The sequence below is a fragment of the Amblyomma maculatum genome, chromosome 6, assembly GCF_055883805.1.
Source record: "Amblyomma maculatum isolate TAMU_Amacu chromosome 6, ASM5588380v1, whole genome shotgun sequence".
In the NCBI taxonomy this organism is placed as follows: Eukaryota; Metazoa; Arthropoda; class Arachnida; order Ixodida; family Ixodidae; genus Amblyomma; species Amblyomma maculatum.
Window position 1 is genome coordinate 52779403 of NC_139349.1, and position 14327 is coordinate 52793729.

Below are 14327 nucleotides of genomic sequence, written 5' to 3' on the forward strand. Positions count from 1 at the left end.
GCCGAGGTGTGCCGCCCGAGCCCCTTTTTCGTCTTTGTGTCCGGTGCGATCGCGGGCAGTATTGCAGTGGCCGGCTGGAGGGAATGCTGCTGAAAAGGATGCGGAAGGGTTTGGGGGGTTGGCGTCTCCCCATTCCTTTATGGACTCGGAGTTGTGTGGCAGCCGTGCGATCATGCGCGTTTGCGATCTGGCCCGTTAGCTCCGCTCTCCGCTGTTGTTCGAGCCCTGAGAAGCCTGCTTGCTTACCTACGTTTTCCTTCGCTTTCTGGACGTTCGACTGCTGACCTGAAAGAGCCTTGGCTGGGCTGAAGGATCTAGCGATGGCAAATGATGGTGTTTGTGTATTTTTTTCTACTCGCTATTGAGCGCTTCAATTTCCGGAAGCCCTCTCTTGGTCCGTGATCTATCGCTTCTGAGTTTCGTCGAGGGGCTTCGCAATTTCTCTGAAGGGTGGAAGGCTTCAGGTCGTCTCTTCATTGTCGCTTGTTTTTCGACCCGCATCGCACACAGTGTCTCCCTTGTGGCAAGATGGGAGCACTCTGTTGGTATCTCAGTGGCAGGTTTAATTTATAAAAGCGTGGTAATGATATATCGCTTAACGAAATGAGAAAACTGGTATTGAACAAATAATGATTTTTTCAGCTTCTCGAATTGTGTGGCAGCTCTCTCTCCACGGACGTGGCAGCCTTTCATGGTTGATCGCTATACACAGTTTGCGACAGTTCTAAGATAGTACTGTCAATACTTGCAGCCAGTAAGTAGCACGTCAATATAAAAAGGCACGTGTCTTGGTAAAATGAGCCGTTTTCCCGCCGGATTTGCTTTTTGTGAGAACACCTACACATGCCAATGGCAGTGATGTCCAAACTCCATCCAAAGTTTAACCAAGGGGCGCCTTCGAAAACAACAAAGTATATTTAGAGCCATGTAGGCCAAAAACCAAACACTATATTTAAAGAATTTACAAGCTTTGACAAGCTGCTCTAGGAGCATTAAATATAACATAAGCTTGAATTGTCGTTAATCTACACAGTTTTTGTCAGAATATAGAAGAAAGGTGCCCCAAATTTGCCTCTTTCATAGTACCGTTGCCTCTCTTCACGCTGTAACACTGTAAGTCAATGCCTCTACGAGCACAAATCCCGTTCAAATCGAAGAATCTGTTATTACTCCGCAAACATGAAACGACTTCCAGATCAAACCTTCACTCCCAACGCATATTTTTTTTTTTCCTGAAAAAAAAAGATGACTCCTTTAGTTTTCGGTCATATGTCACGTGGCGTAAAAGAGTTAGCTCGACCATTATTCCAAATTCCTGATGTTTCCTATGTTGTTCACATCGAGTACACAGCACGAGCATTAAATCGTTTATCGCTAATAAACAAGTGTCAGCAGTTTCGTCGCCCAATACACACCGCCGCTATCTCCTCAAGCTTCATTACACACACATTGTGCAAACTTAACGATGAAAAGAGAGCTTACGGCTGTGATCTCTAATGGTATCACAGCACCGAAGGAAAAAAGATATTCTCAGTTTCTACAGGTACGGTGCATTTGGGTGTAGGGCCGGAAAAACAGACCAGGTGTAAAAACACAGCTGCTGACACTGCACATGCCATCGGTGGGAACAAACTTTTATAACATATTATAGCAGGAACCTCTTACATACAAACCGCCGGAAACTTACAAAATACGGCACTCTGAAGAAAAATGGCGACAACGAACTTTTTTTTTTAACAGAAACGAAAGTAGAACTTCATGCGCAGTCATGCACATAAAAAAATTGTTTTTCAGACAATCACCCAGCTCTTGCACTACAAAGATGGATTCAGTAATGTACTATTGGCAGCAAAAGTTCAGGAAACGTGAGTGTGCGTGAAAAAATAATTATTCCAGGTCAGTAACGAAAACTAAATACTTGAAATATATGTAGGTATTAAAGGGGGTACATCCTCCTTCCCCTGGTAACAATACTGCGCAACTGGGTAGTGACATTAAGTTTTTTTCTGAGAACTGCCGCCCCGAGAACCTTTGCTGCCAATAGTGCATTTTTGTTTTTATTTTTCTACAGGATATTCCGAAAAGATTTTTACTTCTTTTGGCAATGACGCCTGCTATATTATTCAGACATACGTGGTAGGAACCATTCTGCGTACAGAAGTGCAGTATATCGTTGAACTCAGAGGGTGCTTACGTAAACACTCTTTTAGGAGCACAGTTAAATCCTGCAAGCATCTACTGGCGCTTCGGAAAAAAATGTTCAAAAATATCTTGAACAAATAAAGATGCTTCATACACAAAATGGGTATTACAGCAAGGGAGAGATTACTCATTAGCATACATCCAAGCGCAGCCATATGGCTACAGGAGAAGTTCTACAGTTTACCTCGTACATTGAAAAACTCTCTCGCCCAGGGACTAACACCGTTCCTACTGCCAGACGGTGATTCCGTTCTGTAAGCTCCGTCAGTAAAGCGACAGCCTCGGGTAAAGGGCGGTACCGGATTCGAATTCAATCTATGGACGGTTACGAAATCTTCAAGTACGAAGCCTCTGTGAAAGGTGTGCAGGGTTTGTTTATTTTTTCGGTATGACTGCGGAGATAGACGCTAGTGAGTATTCACTTCCTTGTTAAAAATAGACTATGCCAATTTACGCTGGCAGTAGGCGCTGACTGAGTGCGTCCCGCATTCCTGCAGTTTACACAGCAGTACTGTTGTGTGCTAGAAATATATATTTAAGCGCCTATCAGCGTGTGTTGTAAAGAAAAAGAGTGAGTTTCATTAATGACGCCTAATTATTAAACAGCGAGACTTCATCGTCGATGAAACCTCTCAGAGTTCACCTTGGGGGCGACTGCTAAAGAAATATTTTTCTCCGTCTTAGGTACTACGGACTTGAGTAGAGGACATACTAATCTCATAACTGGTCTTCCTAGGAACCCCTCCGTTCACTTCTAGACATTCTGTCATTCAGAAAGGAGCGTGGTCAAGTGTTTAATTGACGCAAGAAAAGTGTGGTACTCGTCTTCACACGTAAAGTTAAAAGACACAAAATAAGCAGTAAATATGACGCCCTGTTTTGAGAAAATATTTAGAACCTTGCGCGACTACAATTCCTTAGAGGGCTTATACGTACAGTCGACGGGCTGAAACCTCGGCAAGTAGTGCGATACGGGAGACAAGAGTGCAGCGCGTTTTCATTTTTCAATCTTTTTCAGAACTCCGTTTGTGCACGAGGAAACAGGGACCTGCGAACGGGTCAAGAGCGCAAATGTTGCGTGTATGAGGAAGTGAGAGAGTGGAAAGGAAGGAAAATATAGACGGGCTGTCCAAAGTCAGCGTGGAAAGAGTCACACGCACGCACACACGTTGTCAGGCGCAGTGGTTCGCGTATTTGGTGGCGCTGGTGCCGCTCGCGCTCTGCACGCTATTCAACAGGAGGCACTGGTGCTTTGAGGACCTGGATGTCCGTGGCGGGCGACAAAGTGCGCACTCTGAACGACGTTTCGGCAACCACTACCGGTCTTCGAACGACGGCGCCCCGGGCAAGGACATGCAACCCGTCCTTCGCCCGACTAGGCGGAAATGCACGCTGTCCTCTCGTACTTGGTTCTTTGGTCTGCAAATGAGAGGAGAGACGGAACGCATGGCATAAGACGTATAATTGACAGTTAACAAAAAAGGCACTTCAACTATCGAAATCGAGATTGTCACGCATAAAGTTGATAAGATATAGCGTCATGATAAATATAGGATCGAATGATATGACTATTGACTCTGTACAGCATTTTGTTGTTGTTGTTGTTGTTGTTGTTGTTGTTGTTGTTGTTGTTGTTGTTGTTGTTGTTGTTGTTGTTGTTGTTGTTGTTGTTGTTGTTGTTGTTGTTGTTGTTGTTGTTGTTGCTGCTGTTGTTGTGGAAGCCCGCAATGCCGTGCTGAAAGAGCCAGAATAAAGCTTAATAAATGATTCCCTTGTGATTTCTTTTCGAGCGAGCAAATTCACTTCAGCAGCTTGCTTCAATATGGTGGTGGCTATAATTCACCAATTTAATAGCACTTGATGAGATGGGACCGCTAGCTTAACATGTATTTGCGGAACAATGAAAATAGTTCGTATCTTGGGTACTGGGGGTTCAGGAACTTGGAAAATAGTTCATAGTTTTCGGTATTGGATACGCATGTCACTTTTGATGGCCTGCTGGTCACTTTAGATAATGTAGAAAGAAGGCTTTGCGAATCATACCTAAATGTTTTGCAACAATCTCTCAGGTTCGCGGGGGTTGATGGAATCGGATAGCAGGGAGGCAGCAGTGATATAAGAAAGCTCAGACACACGGATTAAGTTGAATCAGCATGCATGTAACATATGCGACCAAACTCCTAGTCATCAGGACTGATAAAATCGATAATCTTTGATATGTCTGCTGAGAGAAGATATGTCTATTGAGAGGTGCAGAGGTGCAGAGGTATTTAAAATCCACAGACTGATCTTATTTATGACCATGTGAATCTTAATTGTTCACCAGCACTAAAGCTGTTAATTTGCAGGGTTTAGTTACATAATGTTTTGCCAATCCTAAAAGCAGATATATGCATTGACAATGTCTTTAACCAGTAACAACGCTGCGCGCTCACAGCTCCCTGTTCTTAACTTTCACCTCACCGCGGTGGCTCAGTGGTTAGAGCCCTCGACTGCTGAAAATAAGGAAGCGCGATCAAATTCGAGCAGCAGAGGCCGCTTTTTGATGGAGGCGAAAAGTAAGGCGCCCATGTGATGTGTAATTTCAGCTCACGTTAAAGAACCCTGGGTGGCCGGAATTTCCGAAAGCCCCCATTATGGTGTCTCGCATAGCCTCAGTAGCTTTGAGACGTTAAACCCAATAAAACAACCAAACAAAATCAATCTTTCTAATTTTATTGACTAATACTGCGGACTTCTTCAGCCCAGACACGTTGAATAAATTATTTTATATTCGATGCAAAAATTGCGCAAAAAAACAACACTTTATTTAGAAAAAATTATCAATGCCATGAAAAGCTGCTTACAGGTCTCCACTTTTAGTCCTTCTAGTTCACAGCTTGCAATTTGTTTTCCACCTGTAACGAAACCTCCCTCAATAAACCTTTAACTCCCTGTATTGTCACACCTGGAGCACTTGAGCACGTCCGAAACAATTTGTTTTTATTGATTTTTTTTTTTTTAGCAGAACGCTCCAACAAGAGCAATTTCACTAGAAGGCTGTCATGAAATTGAGCGAAGTTCCTCATATATTTTTTTTTTATTTTTCCAATTTTAAACAGCCAAAACCCCTCGCTTTGTTCGTCGCCTTTCAACAATTTCGCTCAGCAGAGGAGAAAGCAAGCCAAGAGGAACAGCATCGTAGGAAAGAACACGCACTCACTTTGATTCCGGCGGCGACGCAGTCCCTGCTTCTGCGCCAGTTGCTATGCGAGATCCATCAGGGCGAGAGCACCAGCCAGCAATCTCAGCAAAATGTCCAGGCTGTGCTGTCGACTCGCTGAGCCAACCAAACGTCCTGCGGAGAGAAAACAAGCAAGCGGGCGGCCGAAAGCTTGCACTGACGAACACGTAAACGTCTTTGAAAGAGAAAGGAAACCTCTTAAATCTTTCATGCAGGACACCGTGTAATTAGCTCACCCCTCGGCAACGTCGTGAGGAAGCACACAAGCGACGGAAAGAAAAACCTTGCTAGTTGCGGCCTGTATTTCTCAAAAGTTGAGAGAGTCGGCTAGCGTTCTAAAGCACGACTTTAGATTAAAGTGCAGACTGCGCTGAGATGGCAGGAGGGCAGTGTTATCACAAGGCGCTTTGCTATTACGAGACACGGGGCACTTTCGCTAAAAACAAACGCTATTAGACAGTAAGAACGGGGTTCCTTCGTTCTGGAACGAACTCCCATTTTTCATAGTGCTGTTCGCGTGCTGCATTTCGCTGCATTAACTATACGTAAGTAATGACCTTGCAGAATGGAAGAAAAGTGCGAGACACGTGCAAGCTTCTACATATTTCGTAAAGCCTAGGCCTAAGTCTGGAACTGCTGCATTTGCACAGCACACTAACTGCGCCTTGGTAATGCAAACATATTTACATTAGCAGGATATAACTAAGGAATGGTGCGGCTAATTGCCCTCAAATGAGGCCCTACAGCGCCATCCGACTCTCTTGACGAGATGGTCATTGAAGACGGATAATAAATACAAAATAAGCAAAGAGGATGACGAGATGATTTTTAAAGACCGATAACAAATGCAAAATAAGCCAGGATGATATATATATTATTATTATTATTATTATTATTATTATTATTATTATTATTATTATTATTATTATTATTATTATTATTATTATTATTATTATTATTATTATTATTATTATTATTATTATTATTATTATTATTATTATTATTATTATTATTATTATTATTATTATTATTATTATTATTATTATTATTAACATACACCACACTTGTTCGCGTCGAAAATTTTACACCATTGAATAAATGGCTTTGCTATGCTATAAAATTTCATTCAGTATGCATAAGACGCGCTGCTATGTAAACTTCAACTTTTCCTTTACGTTGTCCTTTTTTGTGTGATATATAATACAAGTTATAGGCTTGGTATTACATATTTCGCCTCAGGATGCAAGGATTTCAGGTATTCGTTGCAGCACTGATTTTATTATTTTGATGTAACGTTATTACAAGAGCTGAGACAAAATGACGTAACTATCCCTAACTGTCAAATGTACGCGGCGAAAATAATTTTGACCTCTGTCTCGAAATACACCTCAAACAGCCCACATGTATGTCAATGCCAAGCCTTAAGTTTCTAGGCCAAATTCGTGGTGACGAACGAACATTGCACACTATTGAAAAGATAACCTGCGTCTTCGAACAGCTATTACTGCAAAAAGAAATAAAGAAGGAAGACAGGCAGGGTAGCACACTATTGAAAAGATAACCTGCGTCTTCGAACAGCTATTACTGCAAAAAGAAATAAAGAAGGAAGACAGGCAGGGTAGCATAAATTGGCTTGTCCATCGTACAGCAACGTTAAGGGGGAGTGTAAAGAAAACAAAGAGTATGAACACTTGCTAAAATTACCGAGAACAAGCAGTGCGACAAGACCTGTGAAGTCCGTTTCTCTCTCACACACACACACACACACACACACACACACACACACACACACACACACACACATATAGAGAGAGATGCATGAATTCACAGATTTCATATTCCTCTGCTTTATCCAAATTCTTTCAATAGCACCTACACCTATTCCGGCTGTCACTCGTAAAAAATAACGCCAGCCGACTACCCTTATTACATCAACTACGTACGCTTGTTGTTTCTCCACCCGGCAGCACGTGCTGCGAGTTACAAGCTGACAGACGCAACGCGCCCATCGATAAGGCTGCTGCGCGCTTATCCCTTGCAGTGGGATCCGCGATCACATTTCACACGCGCCGGCATGGTCGCCCCCGCGGGCGTTTACATATATGAAGCCAGGGAAGCTTCCCACCGCGCCGGAATCGCCGGCCATGAGACGTGTGCCGGTCCACCCGCACACGAGACGCGTCACAGCGCTCGAGGCCTGAAAGCGGCGGCGGTCGCGGCCCGCTTTCGGCGCAATTTGTCCGCGCCGTTTATCCCCACGGGGCGGGCTTACTCGGAGGTCGTTGTTTATTCAAATCAGGGACAGCGGGACGGCGGAGGAGCGGAACGCGGCCAGTTGGTTGGGAGAGCCTCGGGAAGACCAATTATGTGGGTGGCTCATTGGGGTGCTCGGCCCGCTGTGCTGTGCTCCTGACAGTGCGCCCCTCCCTCCCCCTTCCACTATGGTACTAAAGGTGGGAAAACAGAGCCTGCGGCTAGTACTCATTCGTCCTCCTCCTCCTCCTCTTCTATTTTCTACACTGGCAGCGCGTTCTTGTTCCGCTCCGGTGATTTCGGGTTGGAATTGAGGAACGCACGGTGGCAAGATCGCGTGCGCGCACGGACTTGACAAGTTGCGAGCCGGGGGCGGTGCTCAGGTCGCTGATTACCGTTATACGATGTGTCCGTTCCAAATGTAGACCTTTACCACTGGCAGCAGGTGCGCATTGAATGAGAGAAGAAAAAAACAAGCAGTTACATCACGGTTTCATTTCAAGGTTTGGGCATCACCGCTTTTTTTCCTAGGTTCGTTAGGCCAGTACCAATACATCTAAAACATTCTGAGTACGCGAACGGTATAATGCTGTGGAGCTGCCCATGTGTTATGTACTAGGGGGCTTTCCTTATGATAGACGAGTGCGGTTTGGCCTTTTTTGCTGAAAATATGACATAGACCGGTTACCTGCACGTATCAAAATGAAAATGCGTCCTTATGTTGGTATGCAATTTGCCGCTATAGCGCACACAGATCATTCCGTCGAAACGGTGCCCTGTGAGTGGACACGAGAGCTCATTAAACAAATTTAAGTAAAATATGTTAGGCAATTATAGGATCTTTATTCTTATGCAACCTAAATATTACATTTTTTTAATTTCATTTCAGCGCGAGCGAGAAATGAAAAGAAAAAGAAAACCCTTTAAAAACAATAATTTGCAGAAGCACGAAAGTAGCAGACTTTCCGAAACCGACAAGAAAGAAATTTTAAAGAAAATAGCGATATCTGGAGTGCGCATTTGCTCGTAACGCTTCTATTCGCAGCTTCATAAGTTTCGAGGAATAATGCCCGGGCCTCTCACTGCATCCAAGCGCCGAATTACAAAAATGTACGCATGTGAATGGCGGGCAAGTTGGTTCAACATTCTTGCCAAAGAAAAAAAGCGCCAAGAAACACACAACATACAGAGAAGAGGACATGGAAAACACAAATAGTACCTATGTGTGTGTCCCGCATCCTCTTCTTTCTCTGCCGTGTATTTGTTTTAACCGTTTTGCAAAGAAGCGTGCGGATGGTTATGGTCTCAAAGCCACTCACAAGATTGTCTTTCACGCTTCCTTGGGCTTTTTTTATTTTTACACAAAGGCCTACGAGAGTATTTGTGGAACTTCGTCGTCGTGGACGACAATAGGGGGCTCGTATACGAGGTTGTCTTCGCAAAACTGCAAACTTTTGGCTTCACACCGCACTCTCGGCTTTACCGCTACCTTTCCCAGGTGGTCGAAATTTTCGGAGCCCTTCATTAAGGCATTCCTCATAGCCTGAGTCGCTTTGGGACGTTAAACCCCACAAACCAAACCAACTATCTATGTAGGAAAACGTGGTCTATAGTTTCTGGCTGTTTACAAATTAAGCAATGCGAACCCCAAGGTAAAAATAAATTCTTCCCTTCCAAGACCGTTTTTACTGGCAGTGTTTCCGTGTGTAACTTAAAGAAAAACGTTTTTGCATTTGACGGCACCTGCATCGCCTTCACCCGCTTAAGTACGTCGCGTCGTGGTCCTCCACTGTATAAGGCCCTGTACATTGGTATGGGAAGAACTACATCACACAAATCCTTGTACAGCTTCTTCCTGCTAACACAAGATAAATATTCATAAGAAAACCGAACACACAGGAATCGCACACTAGCGACAACTTCTCTAAAATAACCAAAAATGCGTCCCGATACACTTTCGGTCGAGACAACAAAGTCCGGTCGTGCATTTGGTGGGAAGGGGTATACTTTTGGGATATTTTACAAAGGACTTTAAAAAAGGGGTTTCCATTAGACTTGCGTGGTATTAAGTACTTGCCAGTAGAGGATGAGGATGGGGTGCCATTTGACCTTATTATGCTAATGGCCCTCCACTGTATTTGGCGCTCGAGAATGGCACGATACCATTGCGATCCTGACACACGGCCAGCACGGATCTATTTTCGGGAAGGCATGAATAGATACATTGAAATTCAGAAACTTGCTCCTGAAGCTCCCGAGTGGCTCGGAAGATTGGAGCCATTAGTGACCCCAAGAGAATTTTAGCATGACGACGCCACAACCCACCTGGCTGATTGTTGTATTAATGAATGCTCATTGTGCCCTGTAAGTGGTTTTTTGTATTGTGCCGAAGTCAGGCAATAAAGAAAAAAAAAACCAAACCAACTATCTTTCCGCATAGCCACTGAGCGCGAGAGTATTTAAAAGACTAAGTCGTTTTCAACTTTTTTTCAAACGTTGAGAGCCTAGAGGATGTATAGCTGTGCTGTGCGATGTCAGCGCACGTTAAAGATCCCCAGGTGGTCGAAATTACTCCGTAGCCCTCCACTACGACTCCCCATTCTCTCTTTCCACTTTCACTACCACCTTCAATCCTTCTCTAAAGGCTCTGTTCAGGTTTCCACACAGCAAGCGTGACAGATATTGCGCCTTTCCCTTCCTGTGAACTATACGGCGTCTCTCACAGCCTGAGCAGTTTGGGACGTTAAACCCATAAACCAACCAAACCACATCCCGTTATGCGTCGACGTGCTGTTTCACAGGGTGACGGCGATGTCCGGACGAGGCGAACGACTCGTCGTCCTGTGTAGAATATGCCGGCACCACCCTCTCCCCCTTGATGCATGGCATAGAATGGTCATGTTGCTCGCCAAAGACAAAAGGTGACGAAAAAAAAACAGCGCGCTATCCCTCAGAGATGAAAGCTGAGACGACAAAAGATCAATGATCGAGTGATCTGGCAATACGCTACACCTTTCTTGCTTGCATCTCTGATCTCGACAACGAGGAATTATGTGAATTCCTCAGGTAATGAAGATATCGGGCCGCAATTCTGAACTTCGATAATTTCATTCTTAGCGCTCCTTGTACCTCATAAATTCAACAAACTGGAGCTATACAGAAGGACGCACAGTTAGCGAATTCGAATTCGTAAGTGTCAAATAAATATGCGTACACATACTATATGGATACACTGTCTAAAACTAACAACATTGAAGGCAACTCGGTACCCTCTATACACCGATGAAGGCTGTGAATTTAATGTTGCTATGTTGGTAAGATATTCAAGAAAGCCTTCTATCCTTCTCAAAGCTGGTGCTTCCACCATTTTGTTTATATATAATTAAGATTGGAAGTGCTGCTTTCACAGGAATATCAATAACTGGGGCGCTCAATCAAAAATAGGCTAAATTTATCACCCCCTAAAGGCGTCTGTGTTATGATAAGCTATAAATTACGGGAGGGTGGTTTTTATTCCAGGTAACATGAAAACGATGCTGTTGTGTGCTGATAGGCGTCGATTTATAGCAAACGTTCATTTTCGGCGTTTAACATGAACGTTATAACTGTGGCAGCGTAACATGCAAGTCAGTTGAACAGTGCTTGAGTTGATCGCGTATACAAACGCGGTACTTATTCCGACTTAATAAAAATTCTGATTTTGCCGTTTTCAGCTGGTATTCAGACATGTTTTGAACTCCACGATGATTAACATAGCGTAGCAGAAAACACGTTAGTGCATATATTGTAGACCAACAAGGTCATAGTTATAACACAGGATTGGTCTGCAACCCCTGTCATAGCGAGTTCCCACTTTTACACTCGCTTTTCTCATGCCTATAAAGACACTTACCACCAACAGGCATCTCAAGAATCAGCATTTGCATTAAAACTCTGTTATCGTGCAAAGTTAACTTTACCGCCGAGTTCGAACGTTCTTCTTTGGTAGCTTGGTAAAGCAGTATTGCACAATTACTGTAATAAAAAGAACAGAATTTCTTCGGCGCAATCTTAGGCCTTTCAAATGATAACTTACGGCCGCAAAAATAGAGCAAAATACTTTATCCAGTAACTCGGGCCGCAAAGGCCTAAGATCCTTTCCACGCCCGCATAATTCTGTCAGACCAACACCGCACAAATTTAAAACGCGGTTTCCATAGTGTGCAGCAGTTTCAGTAAAATACATAATGCCAGCTTGTTAGGAGCTGCGATAAGACCACAGCAAGCGATTCTAAAATTTTTCAGTGCTCTTAGAACTTTAGATTATATTCAACTTCAGAGGCGAACGATTAGATCAGATTAAGTTAACTTTGGTGGACAAGTCCCGAGTTTAAATTGCGAGAGCTACACAGGCGCCACTCACTATTGTATTGACAGAACAAAGACTGAGGGCCACTCTCTAGAATAGAGGGTGTTGGACCGAAGAACTAAGAAAGAAAAGATAAAATTAAGAGGTTCTAAGAGCACCTAGACACCCTTGTGCTAGCATCCATGAAGATAGAAAACATTTTATCGGTATCTCTCGGTAACCTCCAGAGAATTTTCAGATCTTTGTTGGCAAATTTCATTGCAGTCTTAGGACGCTAGTGATGTATATTGGATCTCGTGTCGTTTCCAACTGGAGTACCCCGGAGGCTAAGTTGCGCAACATGTCTGGAGCTTAAGGCGCGCTCCTTTGGTGCCTGGGAATAAAGACTTCTCCAGACTGGCAGCAAAACTTTCCTCGTTATCACCGAATACGTGGATGAAAGAAAGCCATTCGAAGAAGGAGCTCATTACGACACACTCCTGTGTAACGCGGTAGTGCACGAAGAAGGCTCAGGAGCCGCCTGCACTAGCTCCTTACTTTTGCCGTTGAATGGTCTTATCCTGAGCCTCAAGTGCCGAACGAGTTTTGCGTCACAGTTGCAGCGCGAATTTTAAGAAACCGGCATCAAGGCTGTCACATGGATGCCGGTGCACAGTATAATTACATATATTGAATTGACAGAGAAACGACCCACTCCATGTAACGAAGTTCCCGATTTAACGAAATAACTCATGGCTCCCCTCAACTTCGTTGGAACTTTAACAATATATATATATATATATATATATATATATATATATATATATATATATATATATATATATATATATATATATATATATATATATATATATATATATATATATATATTAAAAAGGATACGTAACAGCTATTGTGAAGGCCAATAAATGGAGCTACGCAAATCGTAGCATGATAGGAACAACGCCGCTAGCCGTTTTCGGAAAAGCTCTGCAGCTTTTATACTGACACTTTTTTCCTCAAGCCAATAATAAAAAGTTCACTAATTAGTCTTTACTACTTAATCACGTTTCTCGAAAGAAAAATATTGTATACTAGGCCAAACGAGTTTGAACAGTCCTTAGCGCAGTTGCTTCGGACCATGGTTCATCTTATTTTTAATAACCTTGCTTCCTTCTAGCTGAGACACCTAGTACATATACCGGTTGCTTCAACGAACAATTCCGAAAATTCCTAAAAGATAGCAAATTGGAAATTGGAAAAAAGTTAGCAATTTGGAAATACGTTAGCAACATCAGACTCTCAGGTGCGGTGGACACAATATGGTACAAGACACTTGTGGTTTTGCAGCTGTTTATCTAAAAATTTCTAATTACTTTTTCTAATTATCGCATTATCGCAGGTGGGTGTTTAGTACCGATGGAGAGTTTGACGACGTCTTTTTCTTCGTGAACTTTCATTTCGCCACTCCTTCATATGGTTTAATACGCCATAGAGATACGCCATTTAGGCGAATGCGGCCGAGGTTCACGGGCGTAGTGTCAGACGAATCCACCAGGCGGCGCAACAAAACAAGGCCGCATGTCGTTGAAGAAGCACTCTTGTTAAAGAAAGAGACCGCAGCCGTGCCAGACAGGCTACCCATACCATCAAACAATTAGAAGCCGGACTAGTCATTTGCCGTGAAGCATGCAAAGCGCGCAAGAGTGCCAAGATCGAAGCAGCAGCAGAGACTGTGGCTTCAACCGATGGCTAGCACTCGTGAAACTTTGTTCAAGCAAAGTTGAATCTATACAATTTTTTGCTATCAATTTCCAGACATGTGCCAAATTAAATTGGTTTTCAATAACATTTTTTTTTCAGGGGGGGGGGGGGGGGGGGGCAGGAAAAACTTCAGAAATAAAATTATGGCATGAATTGGCAGCTTAAGCGCCTTATATCAATATGTTCATACAAAATATCTTAATTTTCCACAGTTGTCTCACAACTGTTCAAACACACGCACAGAGTTGGTTTTCAAGAGAAATTTCAAATTGCTCGTGAGCGAAGGACAAACTTCAGATGAAATATTTCACTAAGTATCAGAAGCTTAGGCAATTTATTTCAAAATGTTGATAAAAAGTCCCACAGAATGTTCAGCAGTTACCTAACAAATATTTTTTTTAAACGTGGCACACTTGTTTTCTAGGGCAATTTTAACTATCGGCTATAAGAATAACAGTACAATATCCCACTATTGCCTCACAGTTAAATGAGTAGAAGAATGTCTGACTTGATCATTATTTATCTATTTATTTTACACTCTCACATTAACTTTATTAC

The 14327-nt window shown here is 43.1% G+C and overlaps 1 protein-coding gene across 1 annotated transcript in view; it reads right to left on the reverse strand.

Annotated features, from left to right (window-relative positions):
• Positions 1–1615: 1615 nt before the first annotated feature.
• Positions 1616–14327, reverse strand: part of LOC146185736 (uncharacterized) — a 133169-nt gene continuing 120457 nt past the window's right edge. Inside the window, exons 4-5 of the mRNA XM_084606659.1 lie at positions 5405–5539; positions 1616–3621 (exon numbers count right to left, since the gene is read on the reverse strand). Coding sequence (XP_084462785.1) covers positions 5448–5539 — 92 coding nt within the window. The 3' untranslated portion in view covers positions 1616–3621; positions 5405–5447. The remainder of the gene's footprint in view (positions 3622–5404; positions 5540–14327) is intronic.